The sequence below is a fragment of the Astyanax mexicanus genome, chromosome 1, assembly GCF_023375975.1.
Source record: "Astyanax mexicanus isolate ESR-SI-001 chromosome 1, AstMex3_surface, whole genome shotgun sequence".
In the NCBI taxonomy this organism is placed as follows: Eukaryota; Metazoa; Chordata; class Actinopteri; order Characiformes; family Acestrorhamphidae; genus Astyanax; species Astyanax mexicanus.
The window spans coordinates 63,830,089-63,853,747 of record NC_064408.1 but is presented as its reverse complement, the minus strand read 5'-3'; the positions used below and the strand labels follow the sequence as shown (position 1 = coordinate 63,853,747).

The 23,659-nt window shown below is 37.7% G+C and overlaps 2 protein-coding genes across 4 annotated transcripts in view; one reads left to right on the top strand and one right to left on the bottom strand.

Annotated features, from left to right (window-relative positions):
- cracd (capping protein inhibiting regulator of actin dynamics) overlaps positions 1-2,925 on the top strand; it is a 46,394-nt gene extending 43,469 nt beyond the window's left edge. For all 3 annotated transcript variants that reach the window (XM_022664548.2, XM_049481716.1, XM_007259514.4), the window contains one exon: positions 1,260-2,925. In XM_022664548.2, coding sequence (XP_022520269.2) covers positions 1,260-1,420 — 161 coding nt within the window. In that variant the 3' untranslated portion in view covers positions 1,421-2,925. The remainder of the gene's footprint in view (positions 1-1,259) is intronic.
- On the bottom strand, positions 589-23,614 carry aasdh (aminoadipate-semialdehyde dehydrogenase). Its single transcript, XM_022664556.2, has 15 exons — positions 23,557-23,614; positions 22,376-23,081; positions 21,221-21,341; positions 19,776-20,089; positions 18,481-18,673; positions 14,187-14,428; positions 13,163-13,269; positions 12,102-12,274; positions 10,164-10,458; positions 8,904-9,022; positions 6,518-7,346; positions 5,009-5,172; positions 4,553-4,678; positions 3,739-3,870; positions 589-3,558 (listed from the first exon to the last, which is right to left on the bottom strand). The coding sequence occupies exons 2-15, from the start codon at positions 22,630-22,632 to the stop codon at positions 3,091-3,093; spliced, it is 3,540 nt and encodes a 1,179-aa protein (XP_022520277.2). The 5' UTR covers positions 22,633-23,081; positions 23,557-23,614; the 3' UTR covers positions 589-3,090.
- Between the last annotated feature and the right edge of the window lie 45 nt (positions 23,615-23,659).

Below are 23,659 nucleotides of genomic sequence, written 5' to 3'. Positions count from 1 at the left end.
ACCATCTTAGATAACATAATCCAGTGCAGTTTACTGAGACATTAAAGTACGTACTTAGATTCACAGTTAGTTATTATAACTAACTAGCTATTTAAATATACCATATATTTATTTACGGCATTATTATTTAAAGCTGTGGATCGGATACACATACAATACAATACGCATCACGATTCATGGGTTATGATTCAGTATATCGCAATATACTGCAATACAGTAAGCAAGGTAATATGATGCCATTGTTTAAATTGTATACTATAAGAGAAATAAGTTTACCTATGTATATGGACTAGTATATGAAATTTTTTTGGTGTACAAAATTAACTAATAATAATAGCCAATACTATGTTTTTAAAACTTGATATACTATTGCAAAACAAAATATTGTGATATTTTGCTAAATTGTATTCTAGCAAATTTTGATTAGTCTTAGTCATAGTCTTTCGACTAAAATGTTTTTAGTTTTAGTTGACTAATTACCATAAGAAAATAGTCGACTAAATCTACAGTCAATTTAGCTGACTAAAATGTAAAGAGTGTAAATGTAAATACTTTTTCATTAGTTCCTTTAAATTATTAACTATACACTTATACAAGATTAAACATTTATTAACCAGTTATGTCATGTTATTAATGTTTGAATGTGAAATATACACAAAAACAGATTGAAGTTGTTTTAACAACATCTTCATTTACCTTTTATTTATCTTATTTATTTACCCCTAAGAGCTCAGACCCATTTCTGAATATTGATACCAAGTGATTGAGTAGTACATTAATGTTTTTTTTTTATTAATATTATTATTATTGTGGGTATGCAGCTGTAAATATTGTTAAGGTTAAAATCCTGATGTAACAAAACATACCACAATAATAAACAAAAAAATGTATTTGTTAACGAAAATGTCAGTTAATTTCATCATCGTTTTTATCCTTTCATGTTGTTTTTATGTAGTTATCGTCTCTTTTTCATCTGAAAAAAAAGGTTCGTTGAAGAAAACTATGACAAAAAATATTCATCAACGGAATTAACACTGCTGATATTTAAAACATTTTTTGATGTGGCTTCATCATATCCTACATCGCCATTTTTGTGAAATATATCAAGATGGGTCACATCGCCCAGCCCTAGCGTACATATAAAAACACAAAAAGAACAGGGAAGGTCATGCTATAAAGAGTGTTTTCTTCTTCTTCCTGTTCTTTTTCTTTGATAAAGTAGGTCTGAATGTTCCTTGTTTTTTTTTTATCTTTTTCAGTGGAGATAGCAGACTCTACTCCATCTCCCCCAGCAGCAAAGGACATGACAAAGCGCTTCCCACCAGGTGATGCTCCACAGGTTTCTACTGAACCGGCTTGGCTCGCCCTCGCCAAGCGTAAGGCCAAAGCATGGAGCGACTGCCCACAGATCATCAAGTGACATTTCCTCTCTGACACACAGAAAAGAGCAAACTAACTCCCAGTCCTCTTGGTCATTCAGTAGGCATCACTTTAAATCACTCACACAGCACCCCTGTACCTGGCAAAAATCCACTCACCAACCTTTACCTCAGCCATTGCACAGAATGGGTAGCAAGATGCATGCATTTCCAGAAAATGTGCATTTTTAATAACAAGTACAATGGTCTACAGCCACAGTCAAGCAACTTTGCCTGTATTTATAGTGTGCGTCTTTCTGATTCGATTTTGTCGTTGCCAATCACACCAGCCCGCAAACTTACACCTTCCTATTTAGTCAATCAAACGCCCAGCAGACCTGTTGATAGCACTTGTGTGAATACATAACGCATGCCTAGTAGACAAGTACGTAACACTACAATACGTTGTTCACTGCTGTATAAGGGATTATTTTGAGAGGTGAGCAAGGGCTACCATTTACCATTTACAGTAGTTGACACCATATTAATTTATAATTTATTTTTTACTTCACCCCAGGTATTTATTACGAACATTCAGCTTCTTTTATTTGTGGTCCTCATGCATTTAAACATATTATTATTATATAAATTCAAAATAATCTGTCTTCACAACACTTGTCAAATACAAAGTCTTTTTTTCGGACTTATTTGATATCTTGGCAAAGTGCGAAGATTTTCACTGTGTCCGTGACAACTGTGACTACTGTCATATAAGATATTGTTGAAAATCACCATGATGATGACTTAGAGTCACTGTGTTTACTTCAGTAAATAACCAACAACATGAAACATCTTTCATTAATGGTGTTTCCACTGCACCACCATGTTAAGTCAATGCACTGAAAACCATGATATCAGCTGATGAACGAATCTGCTTCTTGCACAGTGTTTACTGCCTCCAGTTTCCTTGGGAAAAAAAAAAGTTCCCTGGGAACAAACTGCCTGCTTGCTGTAATATAAAACACCATTATCCTGTCGTAGCGTGTGCTAGCTGTTCTTGTACTGCAAATCAAGAAAATCTAAACCTTGGCAAGACAACGGGAGATCAGTGCTCAAAACATAAATCCCTCTAGGGGGAGTCTAACCACTGACATATAGCTCTGCAGAGGAATCGATAAACTTCTCATTATTCTGCATTAATCACACAACTCAACTCAGACTAACGCGAAGCCTTGATCTCCCAGCAAGATTCTCACCCCCATTACTTAACGTAACATTTTGTATGTATGTAATGTATGTAGGTATGTATGTATGTATGTACAGAGGTGAAATGAAATGGACTGCGTTCCTTTGGAGACCCCTGAACTGCAGACGCTTTGGTCACTTTGTTTTTAATTTGGTCGTGTGCAATAGTGTAGCGTAAAGTGTTGTATGTAACATGATATAAAAGCAGTTTGTTGGTAATTGCACTTTTTTTGGTTCCACTTAGGGTTACTCATGAGAAAAATCTCAAAGTAATGAAAATGTTATGAATTATGTAGAAAAACATTAAAGGCGGATATTTGAACACTTCTTGTTAAAGTGCTTGATTGTTTTCAGGAATCAGACAAACCTACAGATAAAATACAGCAGGAAAAGATTTTGAGCCTAATATGGATAAAGAAAGTTTTCTAACACAATAAATAATGTTTGTATACCAGTTTGAATATTTTAAATTTGTAAAAATCCTTTTTCATCTACTAGATGCAGGTAATATTTCTTTGCTCCTCGTGGCGCTGAGTTTTAAGCAGTATACAAAGTCATTCCGACATCCCACCACAATGTTGGTGCCCCACACAACAGGAGAAGAGAAGAGCTCCCCTGGCAAGCAGAGAGAGGCCTTCAGCGTTCCTTGTTCTCCATCTAGAACCCACACTGTTCCATCAGTTGAAGCTATGGCCACCAGCCTTCTCAGCCCCCATCGACTACCGTCAAAAACAAATGGACTGGAGTACACTTTGCCTGTAGCTTGAAACCGCCATAGTAACAATCCATCAGAAGCATTCAAACCGTACACACAGCAGTCATGTGACCCGCAAACAACAACTGGAGATGTTGACTTGTCAAATGCTACAGGTCCTGCTAGCAGGCTGGTAATAGATGCCATTTGAGCCAAACATGGAGATGAGAAGACAGGTCCATCAGTGAGAAAATTCCATAACTAAAGAGAAAAACATCAAATACAGAGAGATTTACAATCAAATGAAACACAGAAGGATACAATCATCACTATTATTCAATCTCTGTTCAGAAACAATGGGCATACTTGCTTTTGTGTTTAAACCTACCCTAACAGTATCCTCTCTCTCTCCCTATTACACAATATCTTTCCATTTCTTACCACATCTCCAGAATGGCTCAATGCAATGATGAGTCCATTCACTGAACCAATGCAGACACAGGAATCAGAACAGGAAGGAGAGGAGAAAAAAGGAACATCACACGAATACTTCCAAAATAGATGACCACTGTCCTGCAAAATAGAGGGAAGAACAATTGATAATGCTATGTTTCCAGAAATATAGTCTCTATAAGATTAGACATACTAAAATAACATTTATGATTTACAAAATAAAATGTTTAATACTCCTGAAACTATAAACTCTACATCAGGGATTGGCAATTAAATTTGGCTGCGGGCCAGATATTTTCCAAGCCTTTATGTGGTACAGACTAGCAGCTCTCCAGCCCAGAGGGTTGTTGAACCCAGTTGCAGAACAGCTGAACTCAAAGCAGGTAAATCCAAGAAGAAAGGAAAAAATAAATAAAAATAACACACCGCTCCTCATGTGGGATTCAACCCGTGTCGTCAGGGTCGCTTTCCAATACACTACCGCTGCCCCGGCTAGTGAATTGTGACACGGCCGGGAAAAAACTCCCCGTTACAAGGAGATGGGGAGCCCAAGAACGGACTAAAGAACAAACAGGCGGAAACTAAAGTCAACGCCGACAGAGAGACAGGTGAGCTCGCCAGAGAAGCATTTTATTTTTATTTTATATTTATTATCGATCATTATAGTTTAAACAACCTCACAAACCACATCTGGCCCGCGGGCTGCCTATTGCCGACCCCTGCTATACATAGCATAGAAGTAGCTAATTGATTGTCCATATTCAAAGTTTAAAATATATAGTTTTGAGGACAGAATACTCACAGGATTGAGACAGTGGAGCTGCCCTCTGAGTGTAGCGGAGTACAGTTGTCGGGGAGATGAGTGGATGCAGGGAGAAGAAAACACTGCACCACTCCCACAGTGATGCTTCCACACACAGTGCTTTGCCTGCAACACACACACAATGTGTTGTGGTCTGATACAGACTATTATATACATTCTTTCTATTTTATATTTCTTTTAACACATCAAACACATGGACAAATATTAGAATAGAAAACCTGTTAAAAACATTACAACGACCTTCAGATGTCAAAAAGTTAAACCTTCATTTACAGACACAGTTGTGTGGCCCAGGCCTGCCTGCTTTTCTGATTTTGCCATTATAGCCACAACTTTTTTACTGCCCTTTTGTTGGATTTTCCTTCAAAATTATTCACACATCATGAGAAGAAAAATATCTAAACCTGTAATAAAAAATAAAACTAGGACCCTTACCAGTGGTTCTAGTGCATAGACATGTCCATCATGAGAACCAATGGCAACCAGACCAGTCTGAGGATCTACGGTAGGAGAACTCTTTACTGCATCTCCAGTCTCAAACTCCCACCACGTCTCTCCAGTGTCCACACGCAGAAAATACACCCGCCCATCATAACTACCTGAGGACAGAGGTTAGCATTTGTCATCTTTAGTGAAAGTTATTTCAGCAACACCCGACACTTCTTGCTGTTTTAGTGTTGTACTGGAACCGTGGAGTTTACATAATGTCTACAGTATACTTGAATTACTTTATGACAAAAATATCTTTCTTCTCTAATATTTGCATAGTTGCATATGTGCACATTAGTCTTAATAACTGCACTAATTTTAGCTTGCTGTTCATTATAGCCTCTGATAGACCTTTTTTACACGTCTGTGTTTATTAATGCTATCCAAAAGATTGGAGCTCTTAAATAACTTTTACCAAGGCAGCAATAAGTATATTACTATGTACCTATATTATTAGTTATATTATAAATACATATTATATATACATTATGAGTATATATGGAAAGTAAAAAGGAGGCAGATTTTGATGAAAGAAAAAAAACATTACATTTTCATTACATTACACTACATCTAGCAGCAACCTCTCCAACTGTTAAGCCCAATTTGGATTGATCAGGCATTTTACAAATAGAAAAAAAGAAGGTTTTTTGATTCCCCACTCACCCCTCCTCTTTTCCTTTCTCATGTAAACAAGCCAAGCAAGCACGGAATGGTTAGCTACACTGCTAACTGTTATTCCAAGCTGGATTACTCGCAGATATTTGATGACTGGTTAATGGCTCTGCACTGGATAAATAGGGTAAAGTTTGTTGCATGATAATATGAATATCATGTATGTACGCCACTCTGGTTCAGCTCAATAGTCTTGGACTGGTTTAGCTCAATGCTTTTTATTGTCCTGAGCTAAATTACTCGTTTATAGTTGATGACGTATTGCTGATACTGCACTAATTAGAGTAAGTTCTGCAATATGGTGGTGGAACAGTTACAATTTTGATTTTAGAAAACAAGATGAAATATTTTCTGACTACTTACTAGGGCTGCAACGGTGTCGATTATTTAATTTTTTCGACTACAATTTTCATTTTTGACTAATTGTTAATTTGTAACAGTACCACATTACACAAAGTGCTGGAGACAGGAACACAATGGGAGATAAATGCGGGTAAATGGCTCACTCACACAGTTTACACTTAACTTAGTTTGTTCTCCTAAAGTGCCCAAACACAACAGATTACATATTTACTCACTAAACATCAGAACTTTCCACATTTAAACAACATCTGTATATTCATATGGCTTTTAAATGTAATGCTTAGCTGTTTCTATCACTTTTTTTTTTTTAGAGATGGAGAACGTGGCACAAATAATCGTTGACAAATCGATTAATCGAAAAAATAACCATCAGATTAGTCGACTACCAAAATAATCATTAGTTGCAGCCCTACTACTTACCCACCGCCACCAGGGTTCCACACTTCGTTACAGCAGCAGAGGATTCCAGTCGGTCCCCCAACACTCTCTCCCAGATTACTTCTCCGCTAGTCAGGTCCAAGGCCTGCAGTCTGTGGGAGTGAGAGCCTATAAACACAATATCTCGGCCAGGACCTGCCAGGAGCACAGGCGAGGCATCCACACATTTGCCTGTGTCAGAACTCCACAGGATCTGGAGGCTCAGGCTCTGGCCATTTTTAAGAATGTCAGATTGTAAATGACTGTCCAGAGCTTTCTCCTCACTAGATGAAGCATCTCCGGTTATATGAACAATGTCTTTGCTTACTGATGAGGATGTAAATTCTTTGAGATGATTCTCCTTAACTGTTCTGTTATTGAAGTTGTCATTGTTTTCTGATGAGTCCACAACAAAGCTCTGATCTCTGCTCTGAGAGGAACCCCACCTGAGAACCTCTCCAGCTCTCCTTACAACTACAAATCCCTGAGTTCCACTCACTGAGGAATCCACAGGTGCCATGACCTTCCCTGAGGTTAAACTAGAGGTTATATCTGTGTAAATTCTTGGTCTCTTGGGTGGAACTGCTGGCGGAGAAGCTTCAGGTTGTCGTTTGGCTGAGGTCTGAACCACGTGAGGTGCTGTTGCGGTGATGTGTTTCAAAACATCTGAAAAAGAGCCATCGAGAAGAAGCTCCAGCAGACCTGGTGAAGTTGTTCCCATAGTTACAGTTATGTAATCAAAGAGTCGCAGGGCCTGCAGGGAATCCCCACCACTTAACATGAAGTGGGAATCATCTGTGATTTCCTGGTCATCAGCAAAACACAAACATTCCTGCCACACACAACACAAATGTGCCATTTTATTGATCATTTCAGGAATCTTATTGATTTCATTACATTATGAAAAGGTGTTGCTAATTCTACCCACTTAGATCAAATGTTGTGAGAAAAGATAAGTGCTTTATTTTTGCAATAAATATATAATTCTAATATATTTATGCAATAAGTCACTAAAAACTTTCTAACTTTCTAAAGATGGCATGATCCAATTCTTTTTTGTGAGATATAAATTCTTATGATTTATTATTAAAGCATTTATCATTATTTAATATAGGCCATCAGCCAATCCAGCATAATACATATATAAAACAAAGCCATACCACTAAAGTAGGATAAGATCTTAACTGATATTGAGGTAAAATGATTTCAAACTGTGTTATACATTATAGCAAACTGTACTCCACGCACCAGAGAGTGCTATGTGATGGATACATAGATACGTATATACACACATACAGTGGTGTGAAAAAGTGTTTGCCCAATCATGATATCTTATTTGTTTGTATGTTTGCCATTCTGAAATGTTTTAGTTCATCAAACAAGTTTAAATTAGTCAAAACACAAAATGCAGTTTTTTAATAAAGGTTTTCTTTTAAACTTACCATATTGTACACACTATAAAAGCACACCAGATTATAAGATGCACTATCAATAAACGTCTATTTTCTGGTCTATTTTTATACATAAGGCACACTGGTTTATAAGCCCCCTTTTATGCGACTCTAGTAAGGCACAGGGGTGTTGCCATTTTTTTCTTCTAATTCAGCAGGTCTCACCGCTGCATTATTTACAGTAAGCTTAGATTTCCAGATTTCCACTAAAAATGGAGCAATATCATTAGCAGCTAACCACTAAGGGTAATGCTAATGCTGCACCAGCAGTGCTAGCTGGGGTTAGCTACAGGCTACAGGCCGGTAACACTCACCTCTGACAGGCCACAAACAGATAGCCGGACATTCTTCTTCAGCAAATTTTGGTAGACAGCAGAATTCATAGTTCCATTTATCACAGCAATAGTTTCAGGTCCTGAAGCAGCAAACCCCAGACCATCACACAACCAATACCATATTTTACTGTTGGTATGGTGTTCTTTTTCTGAAATGCGGTGCCAGATGCAGTGCAATGGAACACAGGCCTTCCAAAAAGTTAAACTTTTGGAAGTTAAACTGGGGATCATCAAGATGTTTTCATTTGTTCACAGTCTCTTTCTTATGGTGGAGTCATGAACCTTAACTGATGCAATTACTTTTTTACACAGGGCCATGTAGGATTGGATTTTTTCCTCCTTTAATAATAAAAAACCTTTATTGAAAAACAGCATTTTATGTTTACTTGTGTTGTCTTTGACTAATATTTAAAATTGTCTGATAATTTGAAACATTTTAAGTGCGACAAACACACCAAAAAATAAGAAATCCTGAATGGGGAACATTTTTCACACCACTGTGGGTAGGTAGATAAGTAGGTAGGAAGATAGATAGTTTTTATACTGTCTATGAAAGTGTCATTATTATTTGTAGATACAAACAACACAAAATTATCTTCATACCTTCCACAGTGTCTGCAGCTTTTCTCTCGCTGTTTCTGTGTCTCCCCATGTGATGGGTTTACTATGGACTTGTCTTTGGTCCTCATACATCCTCATCAGCTTTCCCATATCTACTTTCCCTGGATAAATACAGGAGCCAAGATAACTACATAAGAAAAGGAATGTTATAGAGAAAAAGACAGAGAATAAACCAAGAACACTCATGAATGGTCTTCAGTACATTTAGGTGTATCTGACTGGGTTTGTAAAATATTGATTTAATTTGCACTTTTCATCAAACTAATAGTTGCAACCACCAGTAATCTAGCTTGCTGGGTAACCGTGCCAGAACGTAATGGAGTAATAAGTCACGATTTTGTCTTGGTGGAGATGACCAACAAATCCAAACGTGGAGGAACCGTGGTCAGCACCAAGATCAACGATTTGTTGTCTGCAAAATTATACAATGCCAGATCACATGTGGTCTAGATGTGCACTTTATCCCCATCAGGATGGGATTAGTTTGTCAGGGGATGTCTGTAAAATATTTGCAATTGAAAAAACTGGAGTTTTTGGCTTTTTTGGTCACATGACATCGCGTTCAGTAGCTCCTCCATTTCCACTCGCTGTTGTGTTTACGTGGATCTCCGTAGATACACACAGCCAAAGTGTAATTACGGTGCGTAGCAGTGGAGAAATAGCTATTTTATTAAACGCGAGTGGACAAAACTCAGATATGTGAGTCCAGGTGGGACTAAAATTCCTGGAGGACCATAGAATTCAGAGAAAAATAGCAGGTAATTATGCCTGCAATTTTCTCAGAGGACGTCTGAAAAAAACACATACAGACAGGACACAGACAGGAATAAAATCACAGAGGACCCCCCATAAAAGAGAAAATTACCCCAGACCCCCTGAGAAACTAATCCTGTCTGGATAGGGCTTTTGACAGTCCTACATTACATTAATAAGGTGATGCCATCTTTTTTGAATGCTCAATCCGGTGCAATATTTCAGCAAGACGATGCTCATCTACATACTGCTGCTATCTCAAGAGCTTGTCTTAAAGACACAGATACTATACCATGGCCCCATTGAAAATATGTGGGATATGCTATCAACACTCCACCCCTACCACAAAATGGGTAGAAAGTGTCTGAATGTTTAAAATGCACGGGGTGGATTATTCAGATTAGTTTTGCAACTATGTATTTAATGATGAGTGTGTTTGCTGCACCAGCAGATGACTGTTGTTTTACACTGAGAAAAGCAGTACGGTACCATGATTAGTAAGCGGCAAGACAGCAACCAAAAGAACTGTATCTGGGACGCTGTGACTGGGCAAAAGTTGAGACAGCCGTTGAAGCACCTCCTTCTCTAGAGAGGTGGAAGCTGATGATGTATCTTCTGAGAGCTCATTGTGGACAGTAGTAGAGCCACCAGTCGAACGAGAATTATGTTGTTCTTGTTGGTTTGAATTTTTAGGTAAAGACGTGGGCACCACAAAACCCACCAGTCTGCTGCCCTCATGCAAACCCATCACACAAGAATCCACCTGTGGCAAGCTCTCTGCAATCTAGCATGGAAGAAAGGAAAAGAAACAAAGGGTTAAAAGAAGACAAACTACACCAGAATGATGGGAAATCATGTAAATAAGCCCACTACCAACGTAAAGCAATCAAACTTTTAATAAACTCATGAAGTGATGATCTAATATGTTCTTAAAATAATTAAATAAGTGTTGCTCTTACTAAGTATTGGTATAATTTAAAATGTTAGTTTAAATAACTAATCTAATCATTATGCCTTTATTTCCTCCACCATTAGTCCATTAATTATTTCAAGTGCCACCTGAATTAAATATTTTCTCTTATTTGCTGTGAGAGACGACTGAAGCCATTCTTTCTCAATGGCATTTTTTCAATACAGTCATAAATTTCAAAAACGGAAAAAAAAAAAAAAAAAAAAAAAAAAAATTTATTACTTGAATTGTACCTAATTTTCTCCACAACTTACCAATTTCCTGTTCATAAGAACTCCCCCTATCACGAGTAATGTATCCAACACCAGGAGGGTGAAAGCTAGCACCTCCTCTGACACATATAAAATCAACCATCGACTCTTTTTTAAAATGCCGGAAAGCTAACCGATGCTGACTGATATCACCTACCCACTGCTGAAAGAGCAAAGCAGATTCTCTCAGACTCTGGCTGCTGATGGCAAGCAGCATGATCTGGGATTCAAATCTTACATAAATCAGTTTCTATATACAGACTAATGGCAGACAGTGATTCATTTTGCATTATGTTTAAATTCACTACAGACCCCTAGAGGGCAGTGTTTTACCACAATTCTGATTTCTTTTTTCTTACTCCAATGAATATGTAAATGACTGTGTTTTTATACAATGACAAAAAATTAGATAAACAAATATCATAAGTCATCACAATATTTTGAATTGTAACCCCTATATTGTGATACGTATTGTATCACCATGTTCTTGCCTATACACATCCCTACATAAAAGCATGTATGTAAAGCTTTACTACGCCTGCAACTAACAATTATTTTAATAAGCGATTCATTTGTAAGTTATTTGTTGGTTGTTTATCGGATAAAAAGGAAAAAAAGCTACATTTGATTTCCACCATTTTATTTTATAAAATAAACTATCTTTGTACTACCGGCAATTTAATTGTATGAGGAACACACAACTTACCATTATTAAAAATATTAATGTTTCCAAGAAGAATGAACAGTTATATATATATAATTTTTTATCATTATTCAATAAGAACAACAGAGCATGTAATGTTAAAAAAAAACACCTGGCTGTGATTCTCAAACAATACCATGCAATTTCTGCTGAATGCTAAGGCTAATTTATTTGCTAAATGTGAAGGAAATATAGATTTACTAAGAACTAGACATCAGGTTTAACTAGCAGGCTCTAGGAACATTGAGCTCCATTGACTTAAACATGCTTCCAGCTTAATGGTGCTTTACTGACACGGCTTTTGTTGGCTTACTGCCCCGAATTTTGGAGTAGCAACTTATCTTTATATTAAATTCTTTTTAAAATAAACTACACAAATAATAAAACAATGTGGCAACACTTTTAAAAAGAAAGAAAAAACAACAACACTGGTACCAATTTCTGAGGCCTTACATTCAGGAAACCAGTCAATAACCTGTCAGTCATAAAGAGAAACAGCTTACCTGTTGCAGAGCATCGAGGTTAACCCTCTGCCCGTGGCGTTTGACTAGTCGGTCCTTTCTGCCCAGATAATAAGTGTGTGAGTTCTTCACCATCACCCAGTCCCCTGTAGCACGCATCGTTCCTCTGGCAGCAGTAATCTCATCATCTAGCAGACAGAGCCTGTCTTGGCCGCCTGTTAAACACAAACACTTATACTTTCACCAGTGAAAAAACAGAAACACATATTCATCCACCAGTGTTACATTCAGAATCATTTATACGAGTTCCCCATAAGCAGCATACTCTCCTGTTAGGAAGGCCAGCCAGGCAGCCAATCAGAGACGTAATTAAGGGAATGAGCACCAGGTGTGTTCAATCTAATGGGGGAGGGGCTTCTAATTGGCTGCTACTTAGAGTTCAGCACACACTGTTTCAGTTAGGTTAAATCTTCCTCTTGTATGGGTTAGTTTTGGAGCTACCTTGGCTAATAAAGAAAAAACCAGTTGTCTTCATCTTGCTTGGAGTATATTCTCTGCTGCGAACACTACCACACCTAACCAGCACTCACTCCACTCCTAAAATTATTAACACTCCTATACTGGTGACAACACAACTTGCACTAAGTTTACTTCTTCACTGGAACTATAAAGATAATGTGACTGACTATCAAGAAATCAAGAAACCTTACATACTACATACTAATATAATGACACACTGTCCTCAAAAACTTGTTGTTTAAGAGTGAGATATCTTATTTTAGACTTGAGAACATTTTAATAAGCAATGTTTTAATTATATTTAATAAATTTAGATGCCTTAACAATTTGTTTAAAGAAAAAACGTCTAAGATAATTAAGTTAATTCTTAGCTAATAGGCAGAAACAAATAGGGATACACGTAAAGACAACATTTAAACCACAAGAAAGCTGTTAATGCTGATATCACATGACATTTTGTTCATTTAAAAATAACAGAATACAAGGAAAGGTTATTTTTGATCAACTACTGAAAGAAAACAGATGTCTATATGAAGAGCATATAATGACATTACATTTTACAAGGTAAAACGTTTTAAAATTACCTATGAAGGCTTGTCCTTCTCCTTCAGTAACAAGACCTCCTCCTTTATCTCTCACTTCCAGAGCCGTGTCCATCAGAGGACCACCAAGAGGTACTGATCCATCATCCCTTCCGAAAACAACATACATTACCCATAATGCACTAATCTGCATTTACTGAATACACAAGTTTTTAGCTGACACATAGAGCTATAATATGTACTGCATATAACTTAACATAATCCATGAAGTCTACATAGTGTTGATCATAATATTGGCCTTTGCAATACTCATAGATCAGAATGGTTTTTTTTCTGTGTACTGCAATCAAGTTGGCCACAACTGATCACAGTTCTGTATGCTATAGGTGTTAATTCTTTGTTAAATCAAGGGTTCTGAAATCTTGAACCAATTCACATAACTGATTTCACCAGTATTTTAAGATGATAATGAAAATAAACTCAAAATAAACTTAACAACACGGGGTAAGAGGCCCGTCACAATAATTATGTATATATTAACTGATATTATAAATAATAAATTAAGTCAATGTGTTTGTAGACCTAAATACTACCTAATGTTTACTTTTCTTAATAATAAAAGATTAACTGATCTTTACTATTTTTGTATTTTTATATTGGTAGCATAAAACAGTTCTGAAAACAACAACGATAATTTACTGTGACAAGAAAAAAATGTTTGGTCCTAGCAATATGGTGAAAAAATATAGAACCACAATATACAAAGATATTTCCATTACAAACAGTATTTCTAGATAAACAACATTGTTTGTTATTATTGGCATTGTAACTCTCAAACAAAATGCATCAGTTCAATATATCACTGATATCCAAATACTATCCCACACTTTGTACAATATTTTTCATTTATTTAAACAGATATTTTCACAGTTTCTTATGAAACATACAGCTGGTCAGTGAAATTAAGAACTGACGTTGTCTACAATAATGTCAACTTGACATATTTGTAGCCATTCTTTGTAATAAATAGATGTATTTTTTTCAGAAAGGTTTTGGGGAAACTCACATGTTGTCTGGTGAAAGGAGGTTGTTTGGCAGTTCATAGCAACACGCCCAACAAGAAACTTCTGTGGTGCCATAGAGGTTAAAAATACGCGTCTTATTCCCCTCCTGTTTCCAGCTCCTGAGAACAGCCAGAGATGGACATGCCTCTCCTCCTAAAGCCAACACCCTCAAAGACGAGTCTGCACTAAGCACCACTTCTCGTAAGACACGCCCACCAAAGCTCCGAACTAGAGCTGGTGTAGCCTAAAGAGAGAGGGAGACAAGGTTAAACCAATCAGAATCAAATCCAGCTAAAGATGCTATATTTAAAAAATAAATTAGTAACTGTAATGCTGAGTGTTAAATATGCTGACAGTAGATAGTAATAATAGATTTTGTGTGCGTGATTTATCTTCAATCATTGTTTACCATCATGTTAAAATACCCAATAACTTCAACAGTCACCAGCATTAAAATTAGATATATGTTTAGTAATATAAAAGCTAATTTAACATGCCATTTAAAATGTGAAAACTCTGTGGGCAGGACAAAAGGTTTGTGTACACAATACATAAGGAAAATACTGTATTTTTAGCACAATCCTATTTAGGCACTATTTAGGCACAATCCTTTAATTTTCTCAAAAATTGTCAGTGTGCCTTATAATTATGTGCACCTTATGTATAAATTCTATTAGTCAGGTTGTAAGGAGAAGTAAAACCACTCCACTGAAGTACAGCATTATACAGGAGATTCAGTTTAGTTCTTCAGCACCAAGACTGGATCAGTGTTAGCATTAGCCGCTAACGGCACTTGGCGCTAGCTCTTTCACCGTTTAGAGGATAGCTAACCCCGGCCAGCACTGCTGAAATAGCATTAGCATTACACGCTAACTGTAATAAGCGTAAGCTCTTTCACCATTCAGAGGATAGTTTATCATATTGTAGTCTGCGTGTTTACTGTGTTAAAACAAGCAACCTAGGAAGAACTGCTAGCTTATATCACCCTGGCTTACACACTGAGGAGCTTATAATGTGCTCTAGACTTTCTTCACTTACATATTACCTACACAGCCAACCAAATAGTGGTTAATATATATAATGCACATCAAAAAAATTTAATATTTTATATTTATGTATATGTTATCATATTTGTTTAAGTAAATTGTACTCAAATAAAACTATTCAAATGCTTAAGTCACTTAATCATAAAGCTTCCAAAGAATGCATGATGAATGCTGAGCAATTAAAGTTGTTCTTTGTTGATTATATATATATATATATATATATATATATATATATATATATATATATATATATATATATATATATATTAGGGGTGTCACGATCTCGATATTTTATCGAAATCGAATCGAAATGAGGTCACGATCTCGAGTATCGAAGTCAAAAAGAGGATCGACGATCCCTCCCGCGCGCGCTACGCAAATAGCGCAGCGCGCTACGCAAATGGCGCGGCACCAACACAGCGCATCCTATTCATTTAAATAGAGATAGCCACTGCATGAGCGCAGTCGGCGGGAGTGTGATCACTGTTTTTATCTGTCCAACGGGGGAGGGGGGGCGGGGGTTGGGCGCGCAGGTTTTGTATCTGTATCTGACGGAGGGGTGGGTGCGCGCAGGTGAGAGCGTGTGAACTCGCTGAAATGCGTGTGTCAGTGTGACTTGAGAACACTGACTATAGATCACAGTGAGGTGGATTAAAAATCTTAAACTTATAATTGACTACACCTGTTGCTTTCCATTGAATTAAAAAAACATCTTTCTCTCAGATAAAGTAAACACAAGCGTGTTTCTGACTAAAATAAAAGCTTTTCAGGAGAGATATAAGTTATGTGTAAATATTTATAAGACAATACCCACATCACTTATCTAACCAGCCTGTACTGATTTCTGCCCCCCAATAATGCTTTCAATAACCTCTTGTAACCCCTGGGAGCCAGGGGTTACACTCTAATAGCCTTTAATAGTCTTCAGTAGCCTTTAAAAGACTTACCTGGCGGCCGTGGTGTGTCCACTAAACTCCGTAGTTATAAACATCCTGAGGTTAGCAGCGCGCTAACTGACCTGTTTATAATGTAATCCGAGCAGTGCCTCCGTGACGGCTGTTCTAACCTGCTGCTGTTAGCTGCTTGGGCTGAAAGATGAACTGTAGTGAGCTGTATTATCCGGTTAGTGGGGTTAAAACCTTTATTTGTTTACAGAAACAGTAAAAACGGACTGGCTGAGCCCTGTAGCCCGTGGCTGGGCTGTACTGAAGTAGTGACTGAGTGAAGAGAGCGGCGGTTGTGCTGCTGCTGCTAGTGGTTGGATGAAGAACTGCAGCTTCATGTAATGAGCAGTTTCACCAGCCATCCACACACAGCTCTGATAAACTGCTTGTTTTAATAGTGCACACTGTTGCTACCAAAAAAAGTCACTAGATGGCATTACCATATATATCTTAATAAATAATAATAATAATATTTATAATATTTATAATAATAATAATAATAAATATATTATTTAAATTTTATGAGGCATAAAATAATAACAAGAAAAAAAACGAAAATCGAGAATCGAATCAAATCGTGACCCTCAAATCGAAAATGAAATCGAATCGAGGATTTAGAGAATCGTGACACCCCTAATATATATATATATATATATACACATATACATATATATGTGCAATCATGTTCACACACCTGAAAACAGTCTAGCTCATTACAGAAGCTACAAAACTGACCTTCCTTTGAGCAGATTGAGTTTCTGGAGCATCACATTTGTGGGGTCAATTAAACGCTCAAAATGGCCAGAAAAAGAGAACTTTCATCTGAAACTCGACAGTCTATTCTTGTTCTTAGAAATGAAGGCTATTCCATGCGAGAAATTGCTAAGAAATTGAAGATTTCCTACAACGGTGTGTACTACTCCCTTCAGAGGACAGCACAAACAGGCTCTAACCAGAGTAGAAAAAGAAGTGGGAGGCCGCGTTGCACAACTAAGCAAGAAGATAAGTACATTAGAGTCTCTAGTTTGAGAAACAGATGCCTCACAGGTCCCCAACTGGCATCTTCATTAAATAGTACCCGCAAAACACCAGTGTCAACATCTACAGTGAAGAGGCGGCTGCGGGATTTTGGGCTTCAGGGCAGAGTGGCAAAGAAAAAGCCATATCTGAGACTGGCTAATAAAAGAAAAAGATTAAGATGGGCAAAAGAACACAGACATTGGGCAGAGGAAGACTGGAAAAAAGTGTTGTGGACGGATTAATCCAAGTTTGAGGTGTTTGGATCACAAAGAAGAACTTTTGTGAGACGCAGAACAAATGAAAAGATGCTGGAAGAATGCCTGACGCCATCTGTTAAGCATGGTGGAGGTAATGTGATGGTCTGGGGTTGCTTTGGTGCTGGTAAGGAGGGAGATTTGTACAGGGTAAAAGGGATTCTGAATAAGGAAGGCTATCACTCCATTTTGCAACGCCATGCCATACCCAGTGGACAGCGCCTGATCGGAGCCAATTTCGTCCTACAACAGGACAATGACCCTAAACACACCTCCAAATTGTGCAAGAACTATTTACAGCAGAAGCAGGCAGCTGGTATTCTATTGGTAATGGAGTGGCCAGCGCTGTCACCAGATCTGAACCCCATTGAGCTGTTGTGGGAGCAGCTTGACCGTATGGTACGCCAGAAGTGCCCATCCAACCAATCCAACTTGTGGGAGCTGCTTCTTGAAGCGTGGGGTGCAATTTCTCCAGCTTACCTCAACAAATTAACAGCTAGAATGCCAAAGGTGTGCAATGCTGTAATTGCTGCAAATGGAGGATTCTTTGATGAAAGCAAAGTTTGATGTAAAAACAATGTTATTTCAAATACAAATCATTATTTCTAACCTTGTCAATGTCTTGACTCTATTTTCTATTCATTTCACAACGTATGGTGGTGAATAAGTGTGACTTTTCATGGAAAAAAATTGTTTGCGTGACCCCAAACTTTTGAACGGTAGTGTATATAAATATGTAACTTTCTTGGGATTTTTTTTTTTACATGTTTAGTTTTAACCCTACAATTTGGATATAAATTATGTTATAGTGTGGAGTGCTTAATGAGCCACTGATTCAAACCCCAGTGTTACAGACAAAGGTTGTGTGTGTTATCCACTATATTAAACCAACCTTTTATTAAAAAAAAAAGAAAAAAGGTACAATAATGGGTTATCAGACACAACACGTTAACTTTTTTTGTTCTTTGCCCAGAAATATTTAATTACTTTATTCATACTATATAAACTCTGTCTTGTGTTTATAGTCCTTACCTGTAAAACAGTGGATTTGTTTTCTTTGAACAACACACGGGCCAGCCTGCCAGGCATCCTTTTCACAGCAGAGGGAACCATTAAAAGACACGCTCCAGAAGTCAGGGCCAAAAACATCTCCACCACTGAGGGATCAAAGGTTAATGGTGATGCCAGAAAAACAACATCCTCTGGAGTCATCTGAAATAGAGTTCTTAAGAGATATGATGGTTTAAGAAACTTGTGATTGTGATCATGGCAAAAACAAGATTTCAGGTAACAATATAATAAAACTAAGAATAAATATTGCTGCAATATTAACTAATCAACTGAAGGGTGTGATTGGAGAGAACCACACCTTCACACTCTTATTCTTAAATGTTTTATACATTTATATATACAGTTATTATTTTTACTGTTCACATTATAATTCACTTAATAACCTTATGATCTCTGCTCTCTTTTTAACTGTCACTATGACAAGGCTTTGGAGGTTGTTTTTACTTTTTCAGGAATCAGGAAGGTCAGAGTGTTTTCATCAACAATGAGAGCTGTGAGGAGAACGTGACCCTGAGTGGCAGAGAAGCTTCACTGCTTTTCTGCTGTTCTGGGACCAGTGCATATGAACTAGGAGACAACAAGCTCTCTGAGTGAAGTGCTGGGAACCTCTCCTCAGATAGCCAGCGCATGCCTGTTCTACACGGCGTAAAGTCGCACACAGGCCAGAAGATCTTTCCATCCACTCTTTTCCTCTGTTTCCTCTTCTCACAGACTTTAGGACACTTAAGGACTGTCTGCTGTGTTCATGAAGGACACAGTGCTGAACAACATCATGATAAGAACGTGTTGCTCAGACAGGCTGGAGCGGATCACGTCATTGGAACTGGACAACAAACTGTTTACTGGACTCTGCTGACGTAATCATATGATAAGTTCTGTCCAATCACATGTCATTTGCAAAATGTATAACTGCTTGGATGAAGTCTGAGGAGTTCTCTCTGTCCCTCGACTGGCTTTAGTTTCTTTCTCTTTCTTTCTCTCTCTCTCTCTCTTTCTCTTTCTCTCTCTTTCTCTCTCTCTCTCTGGGTTGCGAATGTGTTGATCTATCGAGATTGTATTCGTTGATGTACTTTTACTCTTTTCTAATATATATCTATTATTTTTTGTTCCTTTTATATATCTGTAATGCTGAAACTATTTTTCAAGTAAACTTTAATATATTTTAAATTCTAAGCTCTGACTCATTGGTCATCATTTCATGTTCTGAGATTTCTCACATCCGAGTTTTATCTAAGTCGTTACCCTACACAACTTACCTGAGATGTAGTATATTAGGCACAATACACTTGTGTGGAACTTTAACTATTTTGGGAAGCCCAGTTGTTCCAGACGTGTGCAGAATATAAGCCAACTGCTCCTCCTGATTGACGGCTGTAGGAACTGCAGCACTGGGATGTTGCTTTTCTTCTGGCTTTTTTTGCCATATCTGATCATCTGCAGGCTGTGTTTCACTGCTCGGATGAGATGAGATCACAGAATTTCTCTGCATCTTGACCAGAGTGAGATTACTTGTTGAAAATGTAGTGCACACTTTCAGCGACAGTAAACCGGAAAATGCACCCTGGAACTGCTGCATGACAGACAAAATGGATGTGGATTATTTGTCTGCCACACTGGTAGTTCTTGATATTTTTTAATAAAATACATTGTGTGTTTAACTCTGTCTATAAGCTTCTTTTCCCCCTACAACCTTGTATAGCAAAGAATCACAGTTTCGCTGTTATACATTTACCTTTGTTTTAGATAGAATTAATGCAATAAATTGTTGCAAAATGTGTATTTATTAAACTTGTTTGTATCAAAAATAACACTGCACAATAAAACAAAGTATTGCAAAATAAAATAACTTTAAATATATTGACCTTTAAGTACATTACAAATAAAGTGCTACCTGTGTTAAAAAATATTGTACTTTTTTTTTCTTATTTTCTCATTCTTTCCCAAATTTACAATGCCATTTACCCAACTCACTCATTAGGCCTCACCCTATCAACAGTAATGCCAAAACACCAGTAGGGTAAAGACTAGCACATGCCTCCTCCAGTACATGTGAAGTCAGCCACCGCCACTTTTTAAACCACTGCTGATGCAGCATTGCTTAGTAGCATCACAGAACGCTCAGAGGAAAGCGCAGTGACTCGGTTTTGATACATCAGCTCACAGACATCTTGTGCTGAACGACATCACCCTTTGGAGTGATGAGGGGAAAGAGCGCCATCTTCCCACCAAGAGAGAGCAAGGACAATTGTGCTCTCTCAGGGCTCCGGTAGCTGATGGCAAGCTACATGAACAGGATTCGAACCAACAAACTCCTGATCATAGTGGCAGCACTTTGCCTGCTGGACCACTCGGAGACCTAAAAATATTGTACATTGTTAAAGAAAGAACCATATAAGGCATCTTAACTGCAAAATGTGTTATTTTTCAAATTGCAAAATTGGTGTTGTAAGGTCAGCATTGGCTATTCCACCATTAGATGTGACTGAGATCACTGAACAGTGGAAGCGTTTAGTAACAACAGCAAACACAAAGTTACAGGAGCTGAGAGTCATAGTGCATAAAAGTTTCCAGTTTATGTAATACACCCAGTAATGAACGTCACTCAGTGACAGATACTGTAGACAATGCATACTGAAATATTGTCCAGCCCTACTTGTATAAAACAATATTTTGAACTATCTACATGTACATCTGTACTTACTTGCAGCAGACTGTTTTGTATCAAGCAGAACCTCAGACTGCATTTCTCCATTATTCTGAGAGTGAGCAAAGGTGGTGAGACTGGGTCAAGAGGAACATAGGCAGCAGGCAGCTGTAGAACACTGTTCAGTGAAGAGAAATTATGAATCAGTGGCAACTCATGTACTTTAACAGGAATATATATGAAATTTTATATGAATATATATCTTAACAGGAAGGGGTTAGGTGTGAATACAAGGCAAACACAGATACCTACACAAGACCACAAATATTTATGTGTGAAGAGAAAATTGATTTATCATCACGAAAGGCAACAGCGCCCTGATTACACCTGCAATACGCTTTTGTTTTTACAGTTTAGATTTGAATTTTTGCAAAAGGAAAAAAATAACATGTATATTTTGTACACAACTGTACTGTAGAGATAAGTTAAACTCATGTGCCAATCAATGCAGTTTTGATGGCAAATTGGAACTTTGAATTTTGTACAAGACTAAGGAAAGGACTTAAAGAACAATATGAACATGTACATCCAAGTAAATCCTGTGTAAGGCTACAAATTGTAAGGACGCTAATCTTTGGTTGTACAATAATGCACATAATAGGTTCTGAGCGTAAAATGCTTTTAGAAACACATTTGTTGCTGGCAGAAAAAGTTATATTTGGGATATATTTTTTATTCATACATGACCAACCAAATAGCTAGTGTGCTGACCTGAGATCAGATTTTTAATAAAAAAATATGTTTTTACATGTGATGTAAAATGAAACTTTTTTCAACTCTGTCTAAATCTAATATGTATTTACGTTTTCAAAACATGTTCTGGTTAAACTCAAGCAGATTTACTTATTTTTTCACAAGGTCTCTAATCCGAAGATGCTTACAAAACTCATGTGACATTTAAAAAGCATGTTTGAAAAGCAAGTATTTATTTTAAAAAAATGGTTGACTGCATGTTCAAATAACTGATATTTACTGACATAAAATAACTGCTTTTAACGGCACTCAAATCTCTTACTGGAACTCACTCCTGTTATTGGCACTCATCGCTGTTACCTTTTGTTGATGTATTTTTGATAGACACTTTTTATTGCTGTTGCAGTAGGAGTTATAATCCTGAAATAAATCAAGTATGTATCAGTTTTATTTACATACCCGATGATCCAGGCCGGCAGGTGGATGTGTGCAGTACAGAAAAGCCCTATGGACTGTTCTCTGTGTTCTCCTACACTGATGTGGAGCTGTTCGGTCAGCTGTTCGGTGAGCTGTTCGGTGAGCTGCTGTGAGACAGTGATCAGTTCTCGGTAGGTTAGGCAGGTCCTCGCGGAGTCGCCGGAGTGGAGGACCGCGGCTGTGTTCCCGGCGTGTCTGCGGGCGGCCTGGAGCACCAGGTGGTGCAGCCCGCGCGGCATAACTCCCTCTCTCTCTCTCCTCTCAGTCCGAATCAGACCCGCAGATCACACAGATCCATCACACCACTGATCCAACATCACACCTGCCCAGCCTACCGATCCCACACCAACACACACGCTGCTCCCAGCGACGATTCGATTCACAACAGAGTCATTTTCATTTATTCTGAACCGGTTCACATTCTGATTCCCACAACTGAACCGGAGCTTTCGTAATTTTAATAAGTCTGTCAGTGTAAGGCGGGTGAGTAGATGGCACTCTTTCCCCACATCACTCTAAAGGGTGATGTTGATCAGCACAAGGCATCTGTGAGCTGATGTATCGGAACCGAGTCGTTGTGCTCATGGGCCTCGAAAAGAGAAGAGGTGGCTGACTTCTCATGTGTCGGAGGTCGCATACTAGGCTTCAACCTCCTGCTGTTGCGGCATCATTAGTGATAAGGGGAGTCCTAATGAGTGGGTTGGGTAATTGGGGAGAAAATATGAAAAAAAAAAAAAATGAAAAAAAGATACCATTGTTCACCATTGTACCATTGTAAATAATTATTTTCACTTACTGACAATTTTTTGAACAAATAAAAAAGAATCATGAATCCATTAATATTTTGAAGCTTTTTAATTTTATTTGAATCCCACGTTTTTCTGTTTGTTTTGTTTGTTAGGTTTGTTTGTTCATGCTTTTATTTTTATGTGCTTTGAAAAGTTGGCTGTATATGATGTGTATTTGACCTATTATTGTGCTTTTTTAGGCTGTTGGATTGTATCATATACAAAATGAATAATACAAAAGTAATGGCTGAAGCGTCTAGTGTTTAGAATACATCAAACTGTAACATTAGGGGGTTATTGGGACGTTAACGTAAACATATTTAAATTCGCACTTCTCTCCGGATACTGAAATGAATCATATAGAATTGTACTCACTTGCAGCGTTCGGGTGAATCGGATCAGTGAACTGATTCGAAGTGTCTCCGTCGGGCAAAGATGACTTAATCAGCACGTGATGCTCATCCGACCAATCAGAGAG